General features: G+C 44.8%; 1 protein-coding gene across 4 annotated transcripts; it reads right to left on the bottom strand.

The window, feature by feature from the left end:
- Positions 1-895: 895 nt before the first annotated feature.
- On the bottom strand, positions 896-8075 carry LRATD2 (LRAT domain containing 2). Of its 4 annotated transcripts, none has more exons than XM_072851898.1 (2): positions 7943-8075; positions 896-7080 (listed from the first exon to the last, which is right to left on the bottom strand). In XM_072851898.1, exon 2 carries the CDS (start codon positions 7073-7075, stop codon positions 6173-6175), a length of 903 nt encoding a protein of 300 aa, XP_072707999.1. In that variant the 5' UTR covers positions 7076-7080; positions 7943-8075; the 3' UTR covers positions 896-6172. The 4 variants fall into 4 exon arrangements, with proteins under 4 accessions (XP_072707999.1, XP_072707997.1, XP_072707998.1 ...); XM_072851896.1 differs by lacking the exon at positions 7943-8075 and adding an exon at positions 7588-7811; XM_072851897.1 differs by lacking the exon at positions 7943-8075 and adding an exon at positions 7291-7581.
- Positions 8076-25361: the final 17286 nt, after the last annotated feature.

Here is a 25361-nt window from a genome sequence, read left to right as displayed (position 1 = left end):
TTTGTCTCATGTCACACCTGTAAGAAAGCTGTGAAGGACAGCTGCAACCCACAGAAGAGCCAAGATCTCCACCGGTACTTTCAGCAAAAGTCTTACCTTGTTACAGCTAAATTTCCTCAGGGTGGTTTAACTCAAAGTGTTCTCGCTTGAGCTGACTCAGTGCTTTTGTGTGAGATTCAAATACCTCTTTCTGGTCAGCATCTCAGGGAGAAGTATGGTTTGTTTGTTGTATCGCTGTTTTTATCATCGTGGATGTGCACACTGTGGAAGACTTCGATGAATTAAGAACCATTACCCTACAGATAAAACGTCTTACTACAATGGACGACCGTCATCTCCATAAGAACAGTCCCTGTGCCTGGTGTGGGTAGAACATAGATCCCACTCCATCCCTGGAGCTTCCACGAGACAAACATCACACAAACTGAACAGTTGTACAGATTTTCCAAAAACTCCCCGTGAGTTCTGATGTTCTCTCATTTCTCCCTCTCACAGACACTACATCTGTTCCTTTAGCAATTGCTGGCAGACAAGACAAGCCCGGGTGCCAACTAATACTATATGATCTTCTGCTGAATTCATTATCCACTTTTAAAATTAAATTATGGGCCAGATCCTCATTGGATTTAATACAGCTATTGCCTATTAAGCAGCTGATGGTCTGGCCTTGTACAAAGATTATTCTTCCTCTCTCTTTGGAGCAGGAACACAACTGAAGAGTTAGATTTTGATCTGACACGTGAAATCAGTGAAAACATTGATTGTTTTGTGTCTGATGCATCCATCATGAGAAATCATTAGTTTCCCAAAAAGCGGGGGAAAAAACACACCATTCAAAAAAAACCAAAGAAAAGAAAGAAAGGTTGTAAAAGATACTATAAATCTTTTATTTCTTTTTAGTTACTATGCAGTGCCCTTCATTTTGAAGGAAATGGTACAATCAATGATCTGTACTTCTTTCTCAGGAAAAGAAGATATTTGCAATAACAATTCAACATTTACTGACAAAAGACAGCTTACAGAAAACACTCATGGTGGAAAAAAAGTCATATTTTGTAATTACACTTGTTATTGTGGATGATTCCATGAAGTGTTACAATGTCAGGAACTTCAGGTGTGCATTTAAAGAAAGCTTCTAATTCAATATTAATGCAAAAGAACCATCTAAACCACTGGTGTTTGAAGTCACCCTGTTTTTTTCCTATCCACAGTTAAAAAAAAAAAATCTAGTCTGAAAGTCTAAGCCCATTATACAATACACCTGGCCTTATCACTGCACATTGATTTATAAGAGTAGTCAACACATACTCAATTAACAGTAGATTTCTTACAAATAGAAACTGCTGTTGGAAACAATGTATTTCCTACTTCTACTTAGTTACTGGTCTCTGATCTGTTATATAAAATTAAAATTTTGCTGTAAAAAAAAATATTTGTTCCTACATGGCTATTAGAATTATGGTTGGTGCTGTTAATTGTCAGAAAAGCACAGGTGGGAAAACACTCGACAACACACGTCACACACCCAAGAACAGACCTTTGGTAAAACTTAACCAAAGGAGAAGAGAAAAAGAAAACCACCATTACATTCAAAATCTGAAATATATTCATCACATAATATTACCCATTTTAGTACTGAGAGTGGAATATTGAATTTAAATGAACAAAACTTAAGAAGTTTGCCTAGGGTTTAATTTATACAAAACAATTGAAAGTTTACTTCCATAGTGTAGGGTCCTTCGGTCTGAAAAATGTATTTTTCCAAGTAAGAAAATACAGTTTCTGAATTAGCTTTTGGGTGTTTTCCCTGCCTACCCTGCAACTGCCTACTATGTTGGCCAGGTGAGCTCTAGAGAGTTGCTGTAATCAATAGTTGGCATTCACACAGAATCAGGGATAACTTGAAATAGTCTTCAGTTTATGTCCTTGTTCACTGCCATGGAAGGTGAATGTCTAAAATGTGTTTTTAAAATTACTCAATCAAGGGATAATTGTAGGTTTTACTATAAAGCCTTCTCCAAGACATTATTTGCATCAAACACACCAATACTCCGGGGAAATAAGACTGCTCATCTACATTTCCTAGCCAGAGCTACATTTACACATCTGGGGCTTAGTCTTGCCAGCCTTAACATGTGCATAATGATATTCACAGCAGTCATCCTATCAGTAGTGGTAGGTATGCCCAAAGGATTAAATTCATATAGATGATTAAGTGTTTGCACAATCAAAGGGCTTTTAAAACAAATGATATTAACTTCAAATGTTAAAAACACAAGGGAAAGTTCAAGCATGACAAGACAGACAAAGATACCAGAGAACAGTCTACAAGCACGATCATCAGCTTAGTTTACAACCATTGTGTAATACGCCTCTCACCGAATCAGTGCAGCTCCTGGATTTCCCGGGGGAAACTGAGGCCAAAGTTTGGGCTGGATTCCACAAGCCCAGTTTGGACAAGAGGCCCTTTGAGAAACAGCTTTCACAGCACTACTTGTTCTCCCCCAGTGATTATCCAACCTCAGGTCCTCCACGCTTCCACCAGAGACCTCAGATTGAAATTCCAGGCCCTTATTCACAAAGAAATGTAAATATACACCTAAACTTCAAGCACATGAATAGTCTTACTGACTTTTCAAGTGGCTCAAGGTAGGGTCTACTCACAACTGCAAACTTCAGTACAGGCTTAGGACCTTTGCTGAACCAGAAGTTCTGCAGAAGGATCACACCTGAATTTCTATAAGTTAAAGAAGAAGCTGCAGAGAAGAGCACTTTTATCTATTCTTTCCCCCTCTCTTTTGTGATCTACACGAAGTCTTGAAGTAGACACATACAAAATAAAAAAAGTCTGTTCTCCTGGGAGATCTTTTTCTTTAAAATCAAGCTCTAGAAATCCCAGCCTAGTCTGCAGACAGTAACTAAGTACAGCAAAGACAAGAACCTAAAGCAGTTGTAATGTGCTTCTACAGCAATCCCTGTTCTCACATCCAGCTCATCGCAGGTCCATGGCTTTAAAACTGGACTGCTTAGAAATGTTTGCAGTGGTGTTTAGTAGCACCTATTAAATAACACTGCCCAATCAACAGGTAGGGAAAAAGGACCCCCTGTTAAAGATTCAACAGTTGCATCTTTATCTGCTGGAATAAGAAATCCCTGTATGGAGGTAGCCCTCTTCCAGACTAAATAAAAAAATTCCAGGCTTCCCCCCCTTCTTTTATTCTTACACATAATGGAATGCCAGGAGACAGAATAAATCCCTAAACATAGCTTGCAGAGAAATTTGTAAGTTCCAAATATCTGTGTTTTAAATACTGAACACCTGTATCCCAGGTGTCAGAGGAGCATACAGGTTTTTAACACAGCAGAATGCATGCCAGACTCTGCTCTGCTGCAAGGCAAGCCCCCCCCTTTCGCTCTCTGTCCTAGCAAGGCAGTGCAAGCTCTGGGATTCTTTGCTAAGGCCCTATGCCTGTGTGGGAATTTATCCCAAAAGGCATGACCGGTACAGAGAAGCACCAAGATTAGCACAAGACACGATTTCAGTTGGTCAAAGAAGCTTTGCTCTCCATTCCCAAGCAGATTTGGTCCTTTTTTTATTTAAAAAAAAGTGAAAAAAAAGAACAGAAAACAAAGCCAGACTATGCAGGGTATCTCGGAAGGAGAGAAATGGCTAAGTGTCATAGTTCTGATGTTTCAGACACAAGGGAAAAATATTTTCACAACTCGTTTACTGTTTAGTACCCTGTAGATACATAATATTTGACATTTATAGCAGTTTCTATACTTTATGACCTAGAATATACTTTAGATCACTAATGAAAAATAAACCCATTCAGAGGACTGGAAAATAATGTGCATAACAACTTACTTTCAAATGCAAGGTTATGAAGGGATTATTCTTTATTTTAACTTTCAAAAATATCTGTAAGAAAATATTATTTTACATACCTATATTACACAGTGAAATAAACTTTGTTATGTACAAGGTTTCAGTACAAAAGAAACCACACCCAGACGTTTACTCATGGTCTAGATAATCTCAGTTGTCTCATATCAGTCAGTACAACAGAGAGATTCTCCTTCACTCTTTTTCAGACTATTTCAGTGATCATTTCAGCTTTTAGTGGTTACTACTACTTGTATAAAACCTGTGTGGAGACATCCACATATTAACCCTATTACAGTTAGATATGGGTAGTTACTATGCTCTCAAAGCAAGGTTGCACATCTGCTTGGCAACCACAGTAACTTGAGAATAACTCAATTGCATATTGGAGAAAAAAAAAACCAAACGCTTAGTGCAGACACCTGAGCCATAGCATTCTAAGGGAGCTTGGCGTTAAACTCTCCTTGGGCATCATTAAGGAAACAGTATATGGTGTATTTGCATAACCCTAAAAGTTATTTTTCCTCCTGAAGTGAGGATGAAGTAGTCTTTCACAGGTTTTTCCTAGCTTGTGTATTTTAGGCAGAAAGCACAACACCACAATCTATTTGGATCATACTGGCAAAGTTGCTTCATATAGTCTTAACTAATCAAAAGCTGATATCTACTTATTCTTAAACGACAAACTTTGCTCCCATCACAGGGGCAGAAAGGACGCAGAGTACTTTGCTATTTGTGGTGTAGCTGTAAACAACTGTGGGGAAGACGGTTCTAACTATGCTTCAGTTTACATCACACTCTTAGTTTCCATTATTTAAATGAACTCAAGCTTATCTTCAAGTTCACCTCATTGCTATTGTGCTTTAAGGGGAAGGAATTTTGCATTAGAAACTGCCTCCAAATCAGTGTTTGCTCACACACTTCAGATCCCAGGACAAAGATCTGACAGTGCTGCCTGTGTGGGAGACCAGTTCAAGAGTTGAAAACAAGTTCGGGGAATATTCAAGGCAGGCAGCACCACACTCCCCCTCCCCTCCTGTTTAATGAGGGACTTGCGCAACAGCTTTGGAGGCATGTCCTCTCCCTTTCTCTAATGCTATAGCTCAGCTGCATACCATAAAAACTAGCAAAAAAGGAAACATGAAATCCCTAATGAAGAGGAAATTGCTTTGCGGTAAGGAAGGGAAAAAGGAACACCCAAAACCCCCTGCCTGCGATGCCGTCCAGCCCATGCTCCCTCCCATCACTTCCCATCGCAGCTGTGTTTACTGTGGTGCAGAACCTGTGACATGCTCAAAGCCAGGAGCACCCGGTGAAGAGGCCACCCTCTCAAGGTACAGCTTACTCAAAACATACTCTTGCACATAAGCAACCTGCTTCTACTGCCTTGATGTGTACCACAGATGTAATCGGGAGCTCTGCCATTTGTTTTAGGGGAAGCCACGCAGCCTGTAACAAGCACTGCCGTAGCTCGGTATCTGCCTGTAAGAGTCCCAGCACATGCCAGTGCGCAGACTCTTTAATCAGGGTTGCAAACTTTCTCCTTCCCTGGGACCAGTCAGCAATAAATACATCTTCTGTCCTCAAAGCCAGACACTGACAGCAAAGGAGGAGCTCCCCCAGCCCATCTGCAAGTTCCTATCAATTAAGAAGGCACCAGGCACATCAAACCCATTTCATTGAAATTAGTGGTGATTTCTCCTGTACACCTTCCAGGGGGCTGGCTACCAATCCATGAAGCCTTGCACCAGGCAAGCAAGCAGCTTGTTGCAATACCAACAGGAGCCACAACTGAAGAGAAACATGGACAGAGAAGGGAAAACAGTATCTTCATGCTTCTCAGCTACCAAGTAATCGCGCACTCAGAGCTACCTGGTCATGTCCTGAAAGTTGTTGGCTCCTTCTTAATAGTATTAAATACTCTTAACTTCTGCTGATAAGTAGATGTCAAAGGCATTTAGCATCTTGTACGGTCAGGCCTACTGGCAGATGGTTAAGGGAAAGGCTATGCACACAAAGAGGGCGGAGAGGAAGGGAAAGAAGTGGAGAGGGGTAGAATTGCCCTGAGTTTTATCCTCTACAAGTAAGTCAGTAGTTTTATCATCAAGCACAGAAGGAGTTAAGCACTAAAGCACAAACACTTAATCAGCTTTCCCCCTTCCTTTCGCATGTGATTGGAATGAAGCTGCACCGAAGCGGCCCAAAGGGTTTATAACAGCTCAATTTCGCAGCCTTCAGTTTTAATCCCCATCACCCAGGCTAAGCAGCCTAGTGGTGCTGAGGCTGCTACTCCACAGCAGTCTGAGCACCTGGATGATGATGATGGTCTTCCTCTTCCTCCTCTTCTTCCTCCTCTGCAGCCTGCAGGTGGCTGGAGAGCTCCTGGATCACAGCAGCCCTACCAATCTGGTCATTTCTCCTCTTCTCCATAATCAGATCCTCCAGGCTCTGAAACTCCAGCGTGTGGCTCCGCTTGTCACCCAGCCGGATCTGCAATCGGTAGGGCTGCTTGCCTATGCGCAGCTCCCCGCCGATTTTAAACTCCCGCTTGCCATACCGGCACCAGGCAGCGAAACACTCAGAGTTTCTCCAGCTCAGGTCCCGGTCCTTGCAACCCACCTGCTCCAGGGCGTTGCGCACCACCACGGCCGGGCTGAGGGGTTTGTAGCGGTACAGCTGGTTGGCAATGCGGCCCCGTCTGCCCTGGCTGGCGTCGGTGAGGAAGCTGTTCACCACCTCCAGCCTGTGCAGGTGCACAACTTGAAAATCCCCAACATAGACCACCCAGTGCGGATACTGGGCCTGGCACACAAACTCCACCAGGTCACCTGGTTTGCACCTATTCAGCAGGTTCTCTGGGGTGTAGGTGCTCAGATGCCCCCCACCTCCTTCATCACCCTCCTCCGGCAGCGTGTCCTCCTCAGAAAAGCTCTTCTGGTAAATACACTCATCCCGGTAATAGACCGAGCACTCCACCTCATGCAGCTGGGGATCGTAGGGCTGCAGGGCAGGGTGCTCACCTCCCAGGTCATGCGCTGAATCCTGCTGCTGCTCCAGCTCATCATCGTCATTCGAAAAGATGTAGGAGACCCCGATCCTGGGCCCTTCATCTCTGTCCATACCTGTCGGGTCGGCCGTGGGAACTTCCTTGTAGTTCAGATGGGTCAGCTTCTCCACCTGGTTCCCCATGCCCGCTGCAACGACAGACACACGGCGGGACCATGAAGGCAGGCAGGGGGTGAGCGGCTTCCAGAGAAACAGCGGGGTGGCAGAGCACGGCTTCCCCCCCCACACGCACCCCATCTCTCCCCGCTGCAACACAGCCCCTGCCAGAGCCCCCGGGGGCTGCCAGAGCCCCTCGGGAAGGGGCAGCGGTGGCCGCAGGGGCGTGCGGACCCCCCTACCTGCACGGAGGAAGGCGAGGCGGCACCGCCACCTGTTAGGCGGCAGCGAGGAGGAGGAGGAGGAAGGCGCAGGAGCCGCCAGGGGAGCGGGCAGGCACCCAGTCACCTATTAGGAGGGCTGCAAACGCCGGGGGAGGTCTGGAGCTCCGAGTTGCGGACAGCCGAGTTGCGCCCCCCGAGAGCCGCACGGGCGCGCACCTGCCCGCCGTGCCGAGCCGAGCCGGGCTGAGCCGGGCCGCCGGCCAGGTGCGCCTCCCCCCCGCGCCCGCCCCCGGCACCGGGCGGCAGCAAACTTACCCGGCGGGGAGGGAAGGCTGCGCGGCGCCGGGAGCGGCTCTAGGGCGAGCGGGCGGCGGCGCGGCGGCGGGGGGGGGCGGGCGCGCAGCGCGGCTGGATCATGGCCCCGGCCCCGGCCCCGCTCCGCGCTCCCCGCGCAGCAGCAGCGCCCGAGCGCCGCACTGCCGGCACTGGGGCTGTGCAACAAGCGCCGGAGAGGCACGGCCAAGGGGAGGGAGGTTGGATCCGGCTGCAGACGCCCCGGCGAGGGCTCAGCCTCCAGCATTTAAAGAGGCAGCTCTTTTTTTCCCCCCTCCTTTTTTTTTTTCCTTTTCCCTCTGCTTCTTCCTCCCCCTCCCTTTCCTCCTCCCCGCACCTTTTTCCCTCTCCTCTCTCCTACATGCCGAGCGCTTTGCTCCCCGCCGAGGCTGATTTGCAGGCGGAGGTCGGGCGGCAGGGCTCCCGGCGCCGCGGCTGCAAAGCTCTTCGCGGCGCTTGGCAGCGGGAGCGGGCGTACAACGCACTCACGCACAAACTCGCTCACACGCGGCCCCTTTAAGAGAACGGTGCCGTAAGGCAGCCCAACCCGCCAGTTGGGTCGGGGGGAGTAACTGGGAGCCGGAGTTTGCCCGGGACAGCACCGAGAGGCGATGCAAAGCCTCGGAGCGGGGCCGTGGGAATCGCCCCGCTCCCCCCCCGGGGCCGTGAGGCGCCGGGAGGTGCCTCCTTGGGGCCGCAAACAATAACAGGGAAGTTGTAAAGCGAACAAAATCTAAGTCAGCCTCTCTTGGGCTGACTTAGTGCCTTCGATTCCTCCATGAGCAGAGCGTGTAATTAGTTTTATTAATTTCTTTCCTTTCCGACTCCAAGAGATCACTTTCTTTTTCAATATAGAAGATTATGATTCTTCCCCCCTGGAAAGGCATTATCAGAACTGGTGGGAATATTTTTCTTTCTGTGTTTTGGAGAGCGCAAGACAATATTCTGCTTTTTCATTAATGCCTAGTTAGTCTACTAGGTGGGTTTATTATTCGTACTATTTTAACATGCACTGGTAAATTCATGCTGTTAAAATAGACTACAGAGATAATTTATGGGAGCTACGAGTAATGTCTTTAATTTTGTCTCATGTATTCCCTTTGTCTGTTGTCTTGTAATTTATAAACCCAACTGTACACCGCTGCTCTGAGGATTCACTAAACAGCGGCGAATGAAGGAACACATGTAGTGTTACCGGGGTGCAGGGCACTGCCCACGGACTCAAAGAATACCATTTCCATCAGATTATACGCCTCTGTAGCTTCAAATATAGACCTGCCCTTTGGGGTGGGGAGAGGAGCTGCTGCTGGGGTTGGGGAGACCCACACTGTGCTCTGCTTGGGATGGTGGGGCAGCTACAAGCAATTGCAGTGGGTGACAGGCAGCCAGATCAGGACCTTTTTGCTTAGAATTCACCTGGTGGTTCTGTCTACAGAGCATTTTAGAGAACTGAAAAGCACATCAGGGGTGTGCTTTTGAAATGAATCTCCCAAGCACCCCCCCCCCCCCACACACACACACTCACTTTAGTCTGCATCCCGGTGTGGTTTCAAACAATGCACACACATTCCTTTCACATTCAGCTAAACTAGATGTACTTCAGCCGCAGGACTGGACCAAGGCTAGTTGAGTAAACCTCAAAAATGTGTTTAATGTAGATGTCATTTTTCAGCACTGCCTGTTTCACTCCTCAGTTCCTCTCCTCTATAGCTGCTGTTGGACAAAAGAGGGCCCTGCTTCATAGTCAGAGCTTTGTGAAATTGGTTCAGTAATTAAGGGTGGGCATGTGTAAAGGTGTGAGTATCCTAAAAGGAGGAGCTAGACTGAAATAAAGTGACTTTTTCGTGTTCTCCCATTTGTATTGGAAGCTGTGTCTCAGCACCGTACCTTACTATCTTTGGAGCAGTTTCATTTCTTGGCTAAAATGGTTTGGCAGCCCTGTGTTGAAGGCCAAGTTTCCTTTTTAATCTGCTGCAATGTGTGGAAAGTTGTGTCTGTGCAGGAGTAGAAACTCAGTATTGCCCAGAGGAGTCACTCCTGTGTGTGTGCACATCCACACTTATTTGCAGCTCCCTATCTTGTTCTCTCATTTTTTCCTGTCTGCTTCAACTCACCCCAGTGCTTAATTTTCTGCACCTTGTCAGCTGCTTTGATCTCTTTGATCTCTTTGAGTTTTCTTTCAATGACTGTTCCTCAGAATCCACATTCTCTGATCAATCTGCTGCTTTCTAGGATCAGAAATCATGGGCGAGTATTTTTGTGTCATAAAACACATACATAATGGTGCACTGCACCTGCAGATAAGACATTGGGTGGAAAATCCACAAAGGACTTTTATCACCTGGGCTGGTGCCTAAAAATATGATGCTTAAAACTTCTGTGTGCTTAACCTCTAAGCCTCAAAGCAGCTAAACTCCACAAGCACAAGGGATGGGGGCTGGTGGCAGTCACGTGCTATCTCGGTGACTGTGCTTTTAAGGAGAGCATTGACCTCTTGCATAGCTTTTGAAAAAAATTACTTTGGTACTTATCTGCTAAAGATAATCCAGTCTGTGGATCTGGAGTGGAGGGAGGAACGGTTGCACAGTTGCTGAGCTTGGAACCTAAACAGCAGGGCAGAGGTGAAGACACACCTCTGACCTTGCTATTGGAGGCTTCTTGATTAGGTGACTCCTTGCTCAGTGTGCTGGCATTTGTTATCCAATTTTGAGATACTCAGCTATTATGCACATGTCACAGAGGGAACACTGTGGATACCGCAGTTACAGCTGTGCTTGAACACTTCCAAAAGTCAACAGGGGTGCCCACACTGTTAAATATGGTACCTCCCTGGGGTCACTCTCAGGTCCCAGTCACTTGCTCTTCCAGATTGCGTAAGTATTTGTTCCTTGTAGATTCTCTCTTGGAGTGAAAACTCCACCCTAGACAAAACCCAGGTGTGGTTGTGGGGCTGGTCCAGTCCAGGCAACTCCCCCATCTGAGTCCCCACAAAGACCGCAAGGAAGCAGGGGTGAATCTACATGAGGTCTGGCTCCCTCTGCTCTACACTCTACACAGCCCTCCAACACTTTCCCAGCTGAGTTTGCACATCCATATGCTCTCAATCTATCGTTGAGTGCAGCAACACATGTCTACAGTTTCATGTCATAAAAATACCATTCTAGTGGGTTGCAATATGGCTCATAGGATATTTGAGATGCTTGAGACTTTGATTGCCCATAACACACACTCTAAATAATAATTTCCCTTTTAAGGCCAAAAAACCTGCCATGATGCAGGGCTCCTTGGAAACCCAAAGCTGCATGGCTATATAGTCCATTGATGTACACAGAACACAGAGGGGACTGTACCTCTTGGCGTAGAGACTGTGGACCATCTATGGAACAGGTGCATTTATTGATCTATCTGACTGTGTAGCTGATATGATCCAGGGACCTTTGTAGTGCTAGCTCTGGTTGCTTTAAACTTAAGCTCTCTAGTTTTGAGAATTAGGTGTCAAAGATATTTTGTTGTCCCAATGCTGTATCATCTTGTTGCTCCAACACTATCTTATCTTTAACCTTGCACACATCTTACATCCAGAGGTTAAAAAGGTGATGTTGATTTGAAATCACTATTCATCCTTACTTGGATGTGAAATGCAGTGTTCCCATTGTTATTGTTATTAAAAGATATCCAGTATGAGAAGAAATAAATCTTCTTGTTATACATTTATATTTTTTCTTAGAGAGCAGTGCTTTTGAGTAAGACAAGGTTTAGTATCGTGTTCTGTAAGCGTGTTGTGTTTCACAGGTATTCAGCCAGCTGATGGCTATGACACCCTTGAATTATTTAATAGCTTCCATTTCTTTTTTCAATAGAGTTTTATGAGAACTGAGATAAACTATGCGCCATTTGGCATGTAAGCACTCTACTGCATTATAGACCTAGCAAACTAGAGTGCTTTAAACCCCATGGTGGAATTAGGGGCACCAGAGGAATAAACCACTTCCTAGTGAAGTCCATGGAAGTTCTTCCATAGAGTTCTGTAGAAATCAATCGTGCCCTTAATTGAGGGAGATATGTGACCTGAGAGCTCCTTGATAGATGGTGTCCTGCCATGACAGCTATAGCTAAGTCCACCAAGGCAATTTGGATTCAGAATTGTAACATTTCATTTGTTGCCTCTCTGTCCTCCAGTGGAAGCTGCATCCCTGAGTCAGGCACCAAGTTCTTATAAAGCCAGGAATGCCACCTAAAATGAGATTTGTCAAAGCTGGCATGCCGGAGGTAGCTGGTGGGGAATAGGACATAGAGTTAGTGTCCTGACAGCTGTTGGAAAATGGTGCTTCCTTTCACTCGTGTTACACAGCCTAATACTCTCCCCAAAGTTAAGTGCTTTAATGAGGTTGGCTGTTTCTCACACACAAGAGGAAATGGTGCCACGTCAGTTAATAAAAAACATTAATATTTAAGATTGCTTCCTTGGGGTATGAAAGACCAAGGTTGAAGTCTCTCATCTCACTGAAGGAACTTGAACCGATATGTCCCAGGAGACTACTGAAAGCCACCAGACTGTAAGCTATTTTTGAGCAAGTCATGCTCTCTCTGTCCCACTGAAGCTGTTCAGCTTTGTATGGGCTCATTAAATACCCATTCAGTCAGTCAGGGAAAAAAAGAAAAGAATGACAACGGCTCTTAGATCAGATGCAGGAAGGGGATGAGAGTGCTTTGAGGTCCTCTCTAATGAATATTCAGATGTCTCACAATCATGCAATATCTTAATCAGGAGTCATTCAGACAGACTCACCAGAAAGATCTGAAAGTTTTGCTTTTAGGGTGTGCTCATGGAAGACTTTTGTTCCTGTCTTCTCAGGAAGACATTGGGCCTCTGGGTCCCACATATCCTGCATGACTGATGTAACCCAGATGCTATTAGATATCAGCTCCTCTTGGTTTCTGTTGTGTTAGAGCCATACTGACACCTCTGTTGGACCAGGCCTTATGAAGTGACCTAGGAAAGGGCACAACTAGTTTGTGACTTGTGTTTGGGCTTATGTGTGAAATAAGCATGGAGCTGTCACTACTTGCTGGCTCTGCTTTTGTCTCCAGGAGAGAGATTGGGAATTCAGATAACCAGAAAATTTATGCACCTCAAAATGTTGACAAATATCATGAGAGTCTTGGTATTTCTAAAACTTGAGATTCATGATATTTGACATAACATGAAAGATATAATGAGCCTCTGGTGTCAGGAAGGTTTTATCTGCATTTAGCCTGTAAACCTTTGATGACACCAACAAGAGGTGCTTCTGAATGTATGATCTTTTGTATTCCATATAGTGTAGCGTGGCCCACCATATATCCAAGACCTGAAAGTACGGGGAACTGCAGATCAGAGAGAGACCTGCATCTTGAGAACAGAGAGGGGAAATTCTAACTAACTGCCATGTTTATCACATCAGCAGACTCTGTTTTTTCTAAAACTAGCTGGAAGCTTATGGCTCTGTTAACTACTTTCAACATTGTAATTTGTGACTAAATGTGATCCATGGCAAAATAAATTGCTGAGATTGCCAAAGCCACAGAGTTTTTGACTGAGGCCTCCAAGCTGTATCTCGGAAGACGCTCTTCCACTGTGAGATTTTAATTGGTGCATTCCAGCAAATGAAAATGAAGTAATTCATATGTCAGTAGAGGCCTGGATTCTTAGGAATTGCTATCAAACTGACTTGAGCAGCAGGCAAAGCTTAATTAAAATGCAGTCTGTTTTTTTTCCAGAAAATAGCAACTATATTTCAAACATAACTTAACAAGGAAGGAGGCACAGCACATGCATCTTTCCAGCATGAGAACTACTAGTCCCTTGCATCTCTCATCTCTCTCTCATGCTGAGCTTCTCCCCCAGAAAATCCTACTTTTATGTGTTTTTTAGCACATCACTGGACTGCTGGCTGCCTTGGTAGCACAGTGTGTCCTTTTATATGCAGCCAGGAAAGGGTGGGACTGCTGCATTCAGTGGAGAAACTTATGATGATTGCTCCTGGTGTGCAATACCTAGGCAGAAGCCATTAGTAAAGAGAAGGAGTCTTTTCTTTGGCCATTGTCATGCTGCTAATAAAACATTTAAGTATTAAAAGTAATGGGAGGTAAACACATCACTCCTTCCAGCAAATCAATGATGTGACTACAGGTTACCCGGAGAAGTTGTGGATGCCCCATTCCCAGAAGTGTTCAAGGCCAGGTTGGATGCGGCTTTGAGCAACGTGGTCTAGTGGAAGGTGTCCCTGCCCATGGCAGGGGCGTTGGAACTAGATGATCTTTAAGGCCCCAGCCAACCCCAACCATTCTATGATTCTATGACTACATGCTCACGCCTCCATTTTAAATGGGGAGGAACAGAGGAACCTCTGAGCAAAGTGGCTCCTTCTGTGATGCCGGTGGTGTCTGTGCCAGAATATGAGACTGATCATGTCAGAACACATGGCCATCCACAAAGTGGCAACACAGCTGGGGATCTGTGGGGTCTGCTATCTTTATCCCTCTTTGGATGCTTGCTGATTTGACACAGAAGTGCTGGCCACTGCTGCTCCCCACAACCATCTCTGCAGGTCCATGGCAGGGTAGAGGAGCAGAAGTTGGGCGGGTAATCCACCTTGTCATTCACCCATTAGATTGGGAAACAGGTTAATATTTTTCCTTCCCCAGCCAATGGAAAGCAACAGAGATACAAAGCCTCAAACCACCTGCGAAGGTGATGTTTAGGGCTTTCTGCTGGACCTGTTCCAAATCCAGCAGAGCAGGACTCATCCCCTTGCTGGTCTCAACTGCTGAAGCTGCAGTGCCGCAGGGGGAGCAGCTGTAGGCTTTGTACGCAGCCACCTGCACCGGGGAAGGCCTTGGGCTAACCTGGTTCGTGGTGCGTGGGTGGAAGGTGGAAAGGGAACGGTGCACAGCTTGCCCTCCGTGTGGAGCTCTCACGAGCCTCGCGTTGCATTTCTTGTCACCCGCAGCCCTCGCCACAGATGGATGCACAGAGTGAACCTGCATCTTCCCCAGGTGTGTTATGAGTACACTTAGGGGACGGGGATTTGCTGAGCAAGACAAGGAGGGAACAGGCAGCTGAAGGATCTGCTCTGGGGCGTTAGCATTGAGGCAGGGCTCGGGGAAGCTCATGGGCTGGAGGTTGCATCAGTCTGAGGCAGCTTTGCACACCCCCCCCAGCAGACTGAGGCACCAGCAACGTTGGGTGAGAGCAGGATGACACTCTTGAGAGCACCAAGGGTGCTTTAGCAATGAATTCGGACTTCTAAAGAAGTGAAATGGGAGGATCTATGCTTTCAGGCCTCTGGTCTCCATTTGTGAATAGAAGCTACTCCTACCTGTTGCACTGAAACGCTGCAAAGATAAATAAACCCATTAAGGTCCTGAGGTGCTCAGAGCGCTTGCTCTAACAAGGCCCATGGAGACAGAGAGGAAAATTGCTAGGTAGGTGCTACATTTTTCTAAGCAGTAGGAGTGTCCAAATTTGAATCAGCTTGCTGATGTCCACAGTGCTCAGGGAGGTCCTCAACTCCTTACCTAGGCCTGCCTCTGGAAACAACATGCAGCAAACTACTGGCAGCATGCACGCCAAACACCTTCCACGGAGGTGATTTTCAGTTGGCTGCAAGCATCCCTCTCCCGTAACTCACTAATGATGCTGCTGAGACCTCGGAGGCTGCAGGGGACCAGCTGAGCCTAGGCAGGCTGAAGTCACTCCCATGGATTCGCTCATTACTGCCTGCAACCGAGAACCATTTTCCACCTTGGTTAAACGCACGCCTTGAGACAACCTGCTCAGCTTTGTAGACAAATAGCAGGCATGGTGGCTGCTGTGTTAAAAAATTGCTGCCCCTTTGCAGAAGGCACATGAGCATGAGGAAATGCCACTGTGCTGAGCATCAGGAAATGCCACTGTGCTTCTTGTTTAAGAAAGCATCGGTATTATCCTTGTCTTCCACTAAGCCCTTTCTGTTAGTGCCTGTGGGAGGAGAGCAAGGAGCAGATGGTTATTCCTTCAATCCTGTGAACAAGTTAGATGAAAATCATATTCCTAGTAGAATCTACTGTCAAGGAAGCTTCTGGCCTGCTGGATGGCACTGCTGGGTTGGATTTATAAAGTGCTCTCTGGATAATGATGTGTGTGCTCATAATAATGACTTTAATACCTGTTAGAACTGACAGCTGTATGTGTTTGCCTTTCTGGAGACAGATGTTCTCCTGCCTGGTTATGTGGGTTGATTCCAACGGGGGAAAGAGGACAGCGTGAGCAATGTGCTGTTCATTGCTATTTCATTCCCTTTTTTTTGTTTTTTCCTTTCCCTCCCTCCTCTCTTTCCTTCCCTGGGCTGTCAGCTAGGCAGGAGTCTGATGCGATCGTATCAGCTGCTGCAGGGAAGCCCCTTGGCCATTCCAGTTCATCCCCCTCCACCGGCTGTCAGAGCATAGGAGGGAGGCTCAGGGCAGGGCTCTGAACTCATCTCAGCTCAGCAGCACTCAAAGCAGTTTGATGATGCTTTCCATCCTCACATGTGATACCATCTGCAGACTGGGCTTGACACTCATGCTTACAGGCAGTGCTTAATTTCAGACAGTCCCTGTATATGTTAAAGTTGTCAGCTCTACACCAAATCCCTTTTCTTGGCTCTTTCTGTGCAGCATGGTGTTCTCTTGCTCTGATTTAAGTGTTTTATGGTTCCACATGAAGGAGATAACACTATGAGCAAAGCTGTGGGTAAAGATAAATCATCTGTAGGGGAAAATATGAACACTATTTTTTGGAAAGTAGCAAAGCTACCATGCCAAGGGACCAAAACACTTACTGTAGTAAGTGTCTGCAACAATCAGCTTAAACCTCCACTGCATCAAATTCAAAGTGATTTCAATGAAAAACCATTTTGCAGTGCAGCTTTTGTATTAGAACAAGCAATATAAAGACACTTCTCTAAGGAAGATGCAGATTCCCATTTTTTCACCTGAAATATCCTTCATCTGATGTTATAAACTAAATCCAATTCATAGTTAAGTTGAGGGCGAGGCTCCAAATGACTTTAAGGGGAGATGAATTAAGTTGTGTGCATCGTGCTCTTCCAGGGATGCACTGATTCCACAGTCTAATTCTTCTGGATATTCTCCCTTTTTAGCATTTACAGTCTACTCATCCTAAGAGTATCTAATCAGAAGCAGGACAGTGTTATTTTGCTGGTATAGAGTGGAAGATCAGGCAAAACAATTCCTATAGTCTGTGCCATTTCTTTGTTCAAAGGTCTAACAATAAAATCCAGGTGAAGGTAATGTCTTCAGGATAAGATGTAGCTTGGTTAGAACAGGAAAAATGAGAAATTAGTCTGATTTTGGATCCTCTAAAGAAGTTCTTCCATGTGCCTTTTATGTCACACAGAACAGTTTTGTGTATTAATTAAACAGTAAGATTCACAAGTCTTGTGAAATGTCATTCCTTTTCTGTTTTTTCATTTCACTGTTCATCCGTGAGGAACTTTGAACAATTTGTGGCCTTTTAGAGTCTCAGTGCACCTTCTTTTATAAGCATAGAAGGGAAACATTGCCAGTTCTGGGTTTCCAGTGCAGACTCATTAAAGCCATATAATAGCCATATTTCAAGCATGTCCTTGCGAGGCCAACTGCATCCTGGGCTGTATTAATAGGAGTGTAGCCAGAAGGTCCAGTGAAGTGATCTTTTCCCCTCTGTTCAGTACTTGTGAGATTGCATCTGGAGTGCTGCTTCAGTTTGGGGCTCCTCAGTGCAAGAAGGACAGTGACAGAGCCAACAGATTCCAACAAGTTGGAATCTGGAAAATTCCATTTTAAATACTAAGATTTTTATTTTTTTTTTACCAAGAGGGTACTCAAATAGTGGAATAAGTTTCCCAGAGACGCTGTGTAATCTCTACCTTTGGAAGTGTTAAAGGCTGGACTGGATACATCCCAGAGCAACCTGATCTAAGTAGACCTGCTTTGCACAGAGGGTTGGATTAGATGACCTCTGCAGGTCTCTTTCAGCCCAAATTATGATTCTATGATTCTCACAGGACACGGTAGATCTGCTTATTAATAATGCCTACTAGATCCAGTGAATCCAATTTACAGCTTCTTTCAACTCCATCCTGGACTCTGATTCAGTAAGAACTAGATAAAATCTACTGCTTGATTTAAAACTCCATGAAGAGATAAAACCCCTCAAGGTTCTCCTTGCCTAAATACCTAAGTTCTGATTTTCCTGGACTTCAAAGGAAGAAACAGTTTTCTGCCTGGAAATGTCTCTGTCTATGGATGCCTGAGAAAAATAACTTTTCTTATCCTTGCAATACACTGGGTCGTCTGAACAGATGACAAATCACAAAACTGCTTCCCTGATTCTTCCCTAGCTGTATGTACTTCGTAGGACTGTGTGTGCCCTCTATCCATAGTGAATAGCACCCTCTTAGTTACTTTGCATTTGTACCCAGGGGACCTTGTCACTGCTCTGTGATGGGACTGACAGGCTTGAGCAGTGATGCTCTTCTTCTGGTCAAGGGTTTCATGAATTCCTTTCCCCATTAGAAATTCTGACATATTAGTACTGATGGGCTGAAGTCCGAAACCCAAGCTCAGCACAGTACTAAAATGACTGCAGCATCAGGTCTTATGAAAGATGTGCATTACAAATCCCAAATAAATGCACACCTTAAAGCCAGAAGTTGCCTCCATTCTTTACTGATCTAAAGAGGATTGTGAGAAGGTGCTACTCTTGTAAGCAAGACTGTGAGAGCTTGGCTTTCAAGGAATATGGTCTTTTTGGTACTGCTGTATTCAGTGCTTGTGGGAAAGGGAAACCGGGTGGCATCTTCCATGCTGGAATGAAGTCACCGAGTGCCATGCATGTCTGGGGTCCTCTAGCTTTCTTGAAGCTAGCCTTATTAATTCTACAAAAGAGGCTTTGAAAAGTTGATTGCTTAGGTTTTAACTTTTCCAAAAAGGTTTCTCTGTTAAAAGCTTCTAGTTGGAAATATCAAACCCTGTTGTTGCTAAGATTAAGGTATTTGTTTCTTAGAAATGGCTTATAAGCAGAGTCCAGCACATGGATTATTGTTCTTCCTTTAGCCAAGTGGAGCGAAGGTGCTTCAAGTAAATTGTGCTTCCAGTAGGATCAGTTTTGCATGTGATTTTAATAATGGCTTTGGGGAAGGAGGGGTCAGATCTAAATTTTTATATTTGTAACTCATAGGGAAAAAAAGAAAAGCAGTACTTACCAGTAACATATCGTGGGTTTTAGGCTGTTTTAAATGCATATAGGAAAAACAGCTACCGTGTTTCAGCAGACATTTAGAATGTCATTTATTTTTGCATACTAATAAAAAATGCACCATGATCAGATTTATGGGATTTGCTTTTCTGGAGCAGGAATTTTTTACCACTTTCTTTCTGTGTTGTTTTTTCCCCCCAAGGTTAATGTCATAAGCAAAATAAAATCTGACTAATTAACTCAGCCTTGGGAAGATTGTAAATACCTGTCAGGAAACAGAAAATTTTTTGCTGTTGCTAGACAATGACCTTAACTGTGACCTGGAAAGATTGTGCTTGTAGTTTGTGAATGAAGTCAGTAACCGTGCTGTGGTACTTCTGGCCTTATTATGAAATACACATCACAGATTGTGTCTAATTGCACATGGTGGTTTTATGATATCTGTAGCTACTGAGCCAAGACTCAGATGTCAGATATCAGCATTCTCGCTATAGTTAAATGCTGCTGCCATGTAATAGGTTCTGTTTATCTCTCCTCCAGCTTCCAAATTGCTGTGTCTTGGGTCAGTGCCCTAAGTTCATTTTGCGTAAATTCCTGACCAAAGTTATTAGCTCTCCCCTTTAAAAAAACAGGATGAATTAGTGCTGCATTATCCACCATTCTGGGAAGCATGGCCCCAGCTTTTATCATCATCACTGGGCTGACTTGTGCTAGATTTCAGCAGAAGCAGATTGGTGGAATTACTTCAGTAGGGGATATCCAGCCCTTTGCTTAAATGAAGAGAGGAGTCTTCTGCTGGTGTTCACAGAGATTGTGGGATTGCTTTATCTCTTTTGAGACCTGGCAGAAGGTAGAACCATGACTGTGGAGAACAGATCCATCCTCATTTCCTCCAGTCTCAGATACATGTCCCTGGCTTGAGCTCGAGATGTACTTACAAACAAAATGTGCAATAAATAATGGATATTCATGTTCTGAAAAGTTTAAGGGTGCGGTGCTGGTGCCTCAGGCAGCATTGCCATTAGCATACCAACCTTAGTCCTCTCGGACAGTCCTCCCTGTGCCTACCAGATTCCAAACACTGTGATCTGTTTCTGTAGTGCAAAAGGGCTCTTGTGGTGCCTGTGCCTGGATGGAGCCTACTGTAATGGCCTCTGTCTATCCCTCTCCCATCTGACTTTCTCAGATCATGCATGATGCCAACAAATAGCAATATTTTTGCAAGATCTTTCCACCAACGACACCAGAATAAGATATTACTGAAAAGTGATTGCATGGCGCTCTGTCCCATGACTGTTTTTCAGACAGTCACCACTGCCTACAGCTACTTTATGTCTTTGGCATATATGGTGTCAGCTGCCAGGAAAAGAGCTAAAGTGCTGGGTTCCTTGTTGTATTTTGTCTTCATGCAGCCCTGTACTGCTCCCACTTTCCAGTTTCGTAACAGTTTTTGCAGCGTGTTTTGTTCCTCTCTTATGTACTTAGTACTGGCAGTAAAGTGTGGGTTGTTCTCAATGTTTAGCATCAAGTCCTACATATGCAAGTGATTTATCAACAAGATTACAGGCTGGAGGCCTGTGGAAATTGGACTCCAAGGTCCCATAATTCTTTGGAAAATGCCAGCCATGGTAGGTTTTGCCTCCCAGCAGCTGTCCATTATTGATAGCCTTATTCAAATATTATGTTCAGATTGTAAACAATGACCAGTTTCTCAACTTTATACTTATACAGGTGCAGCTAATTCAAGTCTTGATCATCACACTCAGCTCTGTTCTTTCATGTCAATCCCCTCTTCCTTTGCCCTCACAGTCTTTGTTTATTTTATGCAAGAAAGGTGACATCTCTTCCCCAAAACTTTTTCTATGCAAAGTACTGCCATAAGTAGTCATCATCACTAAGATATTCTGGAAACATGGAAATGTCAATGTCTAGAACATTCTGACATGGCAGATGAGATAGATAGGCACTTGGGACAGTCACACAGTACTATTGAATCTCCACATCTTTTGCAGCCTGTGCTGATGCTTAGTGGCTGAGAGAAAAGGATGGTGTAGTTCTCCTGGGGCATTTTTAATTACTGGACCTATGGCAAGGGAAAGGAATAATTAGTAAAAATTCCCAGTGTAAGATATCCAGCCATTGGGTATTTCTTTCAAGGGAGGACTATGGGCTGCATTAAGAAACGTCCTCAGTGGGGTAGTGTGGCTATTCTTGAGCCTGACAGCAGAGAATGAAGTGGTATTTCTGTCTATCTAACTGCCACTGTTTCCCCCTGCCTTCTCTTATCTTCTTAGCTCCACACCAGAGCCTGCGGTCCCATGAACATTGGTGATGCTCATGGTTGCTAGACAGCCAGCCCACTGAGCTGGAGGTCCTTAAACTCCCTGGGGTAACATCAGGGGTCTCAGAGACAAAGTCATCTGGAAGAACAAAGAAACTGAGAAACTTGAGATGTGTCTCCTGTGATCCAATGAAGCTTACACAAGTGCCTGGCTAAATTGCTCTTTACCTTTATTGTTTTATATCCTTTTTTATCTGCCTGTCAGGGCATTGTCTCTTTCCCTGAGAAAGTGAAGAACAGCAGGCACTGAACAAAATCAAAGTGGTTGATGATCATCTCAGTGAACTGCTTGGAGACTGCAGTCAGTGGTTGCAGTAAAGCTGGCTGGTGGGGAGGGAGGTATGGAGACTTCTGACTAGGACAAGCTGTTATCTAGAAGCTGGAATAAAATACCTGAGAAGTGATCAAGGGTAAAATTTACCCCTAACAGTGCCAGCCCCATTTTAGACTGGAATTCTTTGATATCAAAGTAGGCATCACAGACTATCCATAAATATTTTGGAACCAGCAAATTTAGGAGGCTACTGTGATATAAATAAAATAAATTTTGAGGGTCCTGAAGCAAGAGAGATTAGCAGAACTCCTACTAACTTCAGCAGGAACAAGTTTGGGCCTTGAGTTATTTGTCTCATAACTCTTCAGCAAGATTGAAAGAAGAAGGGTCTGGGATTTTTTTGATCTAAAATTTTATTACTGTCCAACCAGGATGCTGTTTAATCTTGAAAACAAATACCAGCACTCAGAACACATCAATTGTTTGGATTCTGAGCTCTGTGTTACACTTATTCTTGGACAGGCAAATTACACTAAGAATAATCATTGTCAGAATACTAATGTGATGTAAACTAATGTAGAGATATTTATTCAATGGAATGCAATTACCAGCAATACTCTATTTTCTGAACAGTGTGACTGTAATCCAATTTAGGCTGTTTAACCCCTGGTGATTTGTTTCTGTTTGTATTGTGATAGGCTGAAAACAGGCAGGATTGCTGGGGGCAGCAAAAGGGAGAGTAAGGGGAAATAGCACCACATGTAATCTGAGATCTTAATGACTTTACTAAATCTACATAACCACAGGGCTGTTCATCATGGTTGTGCTGCTAATTGAATTTTAAAATAAGGGTAGATCCTACACTCACTTTCTCCCAACATCATTTCATTTTCTGATGAATGCTTACTCACCAGTTTTAAAAAAAAATCTTTTATGGCTTTAAACTAGAGTTACATTAGGACCTTGGATTTTGTACAAGACAGGATTCTGAGGTACATGGTGGCAAGTGACAAAGAGGATGCACAAGGTGACTTCCATGACCAGCTTCTCTTGCAGAAGTGTTCTTGACTGGGGGAGTTGCAGCAGGACCTCATGGGCAGAGGACAGCTTCTCTCCTTCAGAGAGAGGGGGATCATGGGAAGGACAGAGCATGGGGACCTTGCTGCAGGCAATTTCTGAAGACTAAAATCCTTCAGCTAGATGCTGGTACATTCATTAGCACAGAGGAGTCCCCCTGAAACTAGCACAGTTTCTGTGCTGCTTAAACTAGCACAGGATGTGTTGTCAGCACAGATAGAAGTCTTGAGATCTGGTCTTTAAAGAAAAGAAGTGCTAGGGTAATCTAGTTTTAAGTGCAGGAAGATATTTTGTAAGCACACAAAAATGAGTGGAGAAGGCCTCAGTGTCCATCTGGTGCAGAGTTTGCTAATGGTGATGGCAATTCTGACATTGAGCTGAGTGCAAGCACATGCAGATTGGATCTTGAAGGGTGGAGCTGGACCCAGTAAGGGGAACTGGGGGTCTGGAATATTCTGCTTCTCCCCAAACACCAGAAAAAAGTGTTGAGGAATGAGGATAACCATCACTGGCAGGATGATGGGCCTATTTTCCAGAAAGCTACACAGAGCTCTGATTGATAGCTGTTCAGGTTGAAAGAGCCTAGGGAATAGCTATTCAGACCTTTTGTTAGTACCACATCATCCCCCCCACCAACACCTCCAGTGAAATTAGGCCCTTTAATTACAAAACCCAAAAGGGCCAGAGGTGCAAGGTTTCATCACAGCAGTAGGTCAGTATGGAACGGGCTAGGACACGCACGCTGACAACCCTGCCTATCTGCACAGGACGGGGCTCTGGGTGGGTTTTCAGCTCTGCCTCCCTGGTCACCATAGCTGAATGTCTCAGTGGAGGACAGCAAATAAAGTGGGAAGAATGAGATAGGATGGAGGCTTTGCTAATGTTTTGGACATGCATTTCTTGAAGGTCTGGTGATAAGATATATCGACATTTGATTGCCTGGTTGGTTCTGTACAGAGGGATGTGTTCACCCCACAGCAGGCTTAGGAAGGCTGGGATCCAGTATATCCTCTGGGTTACCTTAGCAAACGAGTCATGCTTTACGTCCCTTGTGCCTGGCTCCTGCCAGAGAGGTGATGCCAGTTCTTGAAGGCTCACTGATAGAACCACCCATAGGTGTGGAAGCCCTAGCTTCCTAGCAATTGATTTGAGAGTTCAGTATTATTAATAATGTGTATTGCAGCAGAGACCAGAGGCCCCAGCTTTACTGTGGTTAGCACAGTGTAAATACAGCATAAGAAAACTATGCATGGCCAAAGGAATGCATTACTAAGGCCATGGCTATCCAAAGGTAATTTCCCCAAGACAGGAAACCTTCAAGCAGAAACCGTTGTGTAACTGCTTCCAGACTACAAAGCACAGAAGAACAGTTCTCTCAAGAGAAATGGGCCCTGGATGGGAACCTGAGTAAGATACTCAGCTTTAGGGCATTTGAACTATCATTCAGGTTTTTGTGTCAAGTAAGCAGCTATCTTGGGGAAAAGATGCCAGCTGGGGCTTGCCCACATATGCTGTTGGTATGTCTGTAGTCTTGCAATGGTAAGAAGGAAACAGAAATACAGTGAAAAGAGCAGGTAAGAATAGCACAGTTAGGACAGAGTGGTCCCAGCTCCCAGGGATTCTGCATGTGAGAGATTCGCCAAATCAAACCCTTAGTATTTCCAACAGCCATTCAGCCATAAGAACTTAATCTGTGAGTGAAACGCACACAGTGCAGCTATTATTCTTTCAAGTCCCAGTCGAGCTGTTTGCTTTTTCACTTTTACTTTTTAATATGATTTGTCTTGTGAGTTTGCATGAGGCATCCCTCCCCAGTCATTTACCATGAGTGCTGCGGGGACTCCTGACAGAATGCAATGAGGACTCACCACGTCAGTGAGCTAAGGAAGAAGGCAGTTGTGTTTCTTACAACAGTCCTTACTTAGGCCCAATTGGATTTTAATTACGTGCCGCTAGGGGCTTTGTACAAGACATCTGTAATAGCAGAAACACCTGCAGAGCAGAGTTTCAGGATGACAAATTTTCTCTCTCTCTGGACTAGCTCTTTCTCTCATCTAAGCTGGATCCTCTTCGCTGACTTGCACAGTCCACGTTATTTACACTGGTGTAAATGAAAGGAGAATCAGAGCCTTTCTTTCCTTTGTTGGGAAAAAGTTATCCAGAGCGTGGCTGCAAAGCTAACCTGGCTGCACACTGCGCAACCACCTCCTCTTCAAAGTGCCATTCCCACTAAGCAGTCTGCTCGGCTTTGAACAAATTGAAGCATATGGCCTCTGTGAAAAGCCAGACCCTCTTTGCCACTTCTCATACCACCGAGCTTTGAAAGGCCAATGTTTTACAGTGAAGCTGATTGTCGGTTTCTATTCAATACATATGAACTTTGAAATTAATCATGGTTTCATCTGAGCCACTTTCCACTGATGCTAGACCTTCATCATTCCTACAGATCGATGGTATGGATTTCACTTTGTGAAGATTCAATGCACAGGTTTTGAGGTAATGTTTTTGGCTATGAAGAGAAAGGCCAGGATCAAGACTCTGGGAAGAGATAGCTCCCCAAGTGCAGACTGATCCTCACTAGGCTCAGATTTCTTCTTCCCTTTACATGCTTTTATCCTATTCCAGCTAAGCAAGTGTTATTCCTGACTCAGTACTTAATACACAAGGACATTGACTTCATTTGGTTTCTACCTCCTGCTCCACTCATTCTGACATGAAGTTTGATCCTGACCCTTGGCTGTGAGACAGAGATGGTTGAAACCTATGATCTAGCATCTTTCATACATTCATGTGTCAGTTAT

Source organism: Ciconia boyciana, chromosome 2 (assembly GCF_034638445.1).
Source record: "Ciconia boyciana chromosome 2, ASM3463844v1, whole genome shotgun sequence".
NCBI classification, from domain to species: domain Eukaryota; kingdom Metazoa; phylum Chordata; class Aves; order Ciconiiformes; family Ciconiidae; genus Ciconia; species Ciconia boyciana.
The sequence above is the reverse complement of the archived record's forward strand: the minus strand, read 5'-3'. Positions and strand labels throughout refer to the sequence as shown.

What these genes read in the sequence shown, in the direction of transcription:
- LRATD2 (XM_072851898.1), bottom strand. Translation starts at nt 7,075, where the DNA reads ATGGGGAACCAGGTGGAGAAGCTGACCCATCTGAACTACAAGGAAGTT.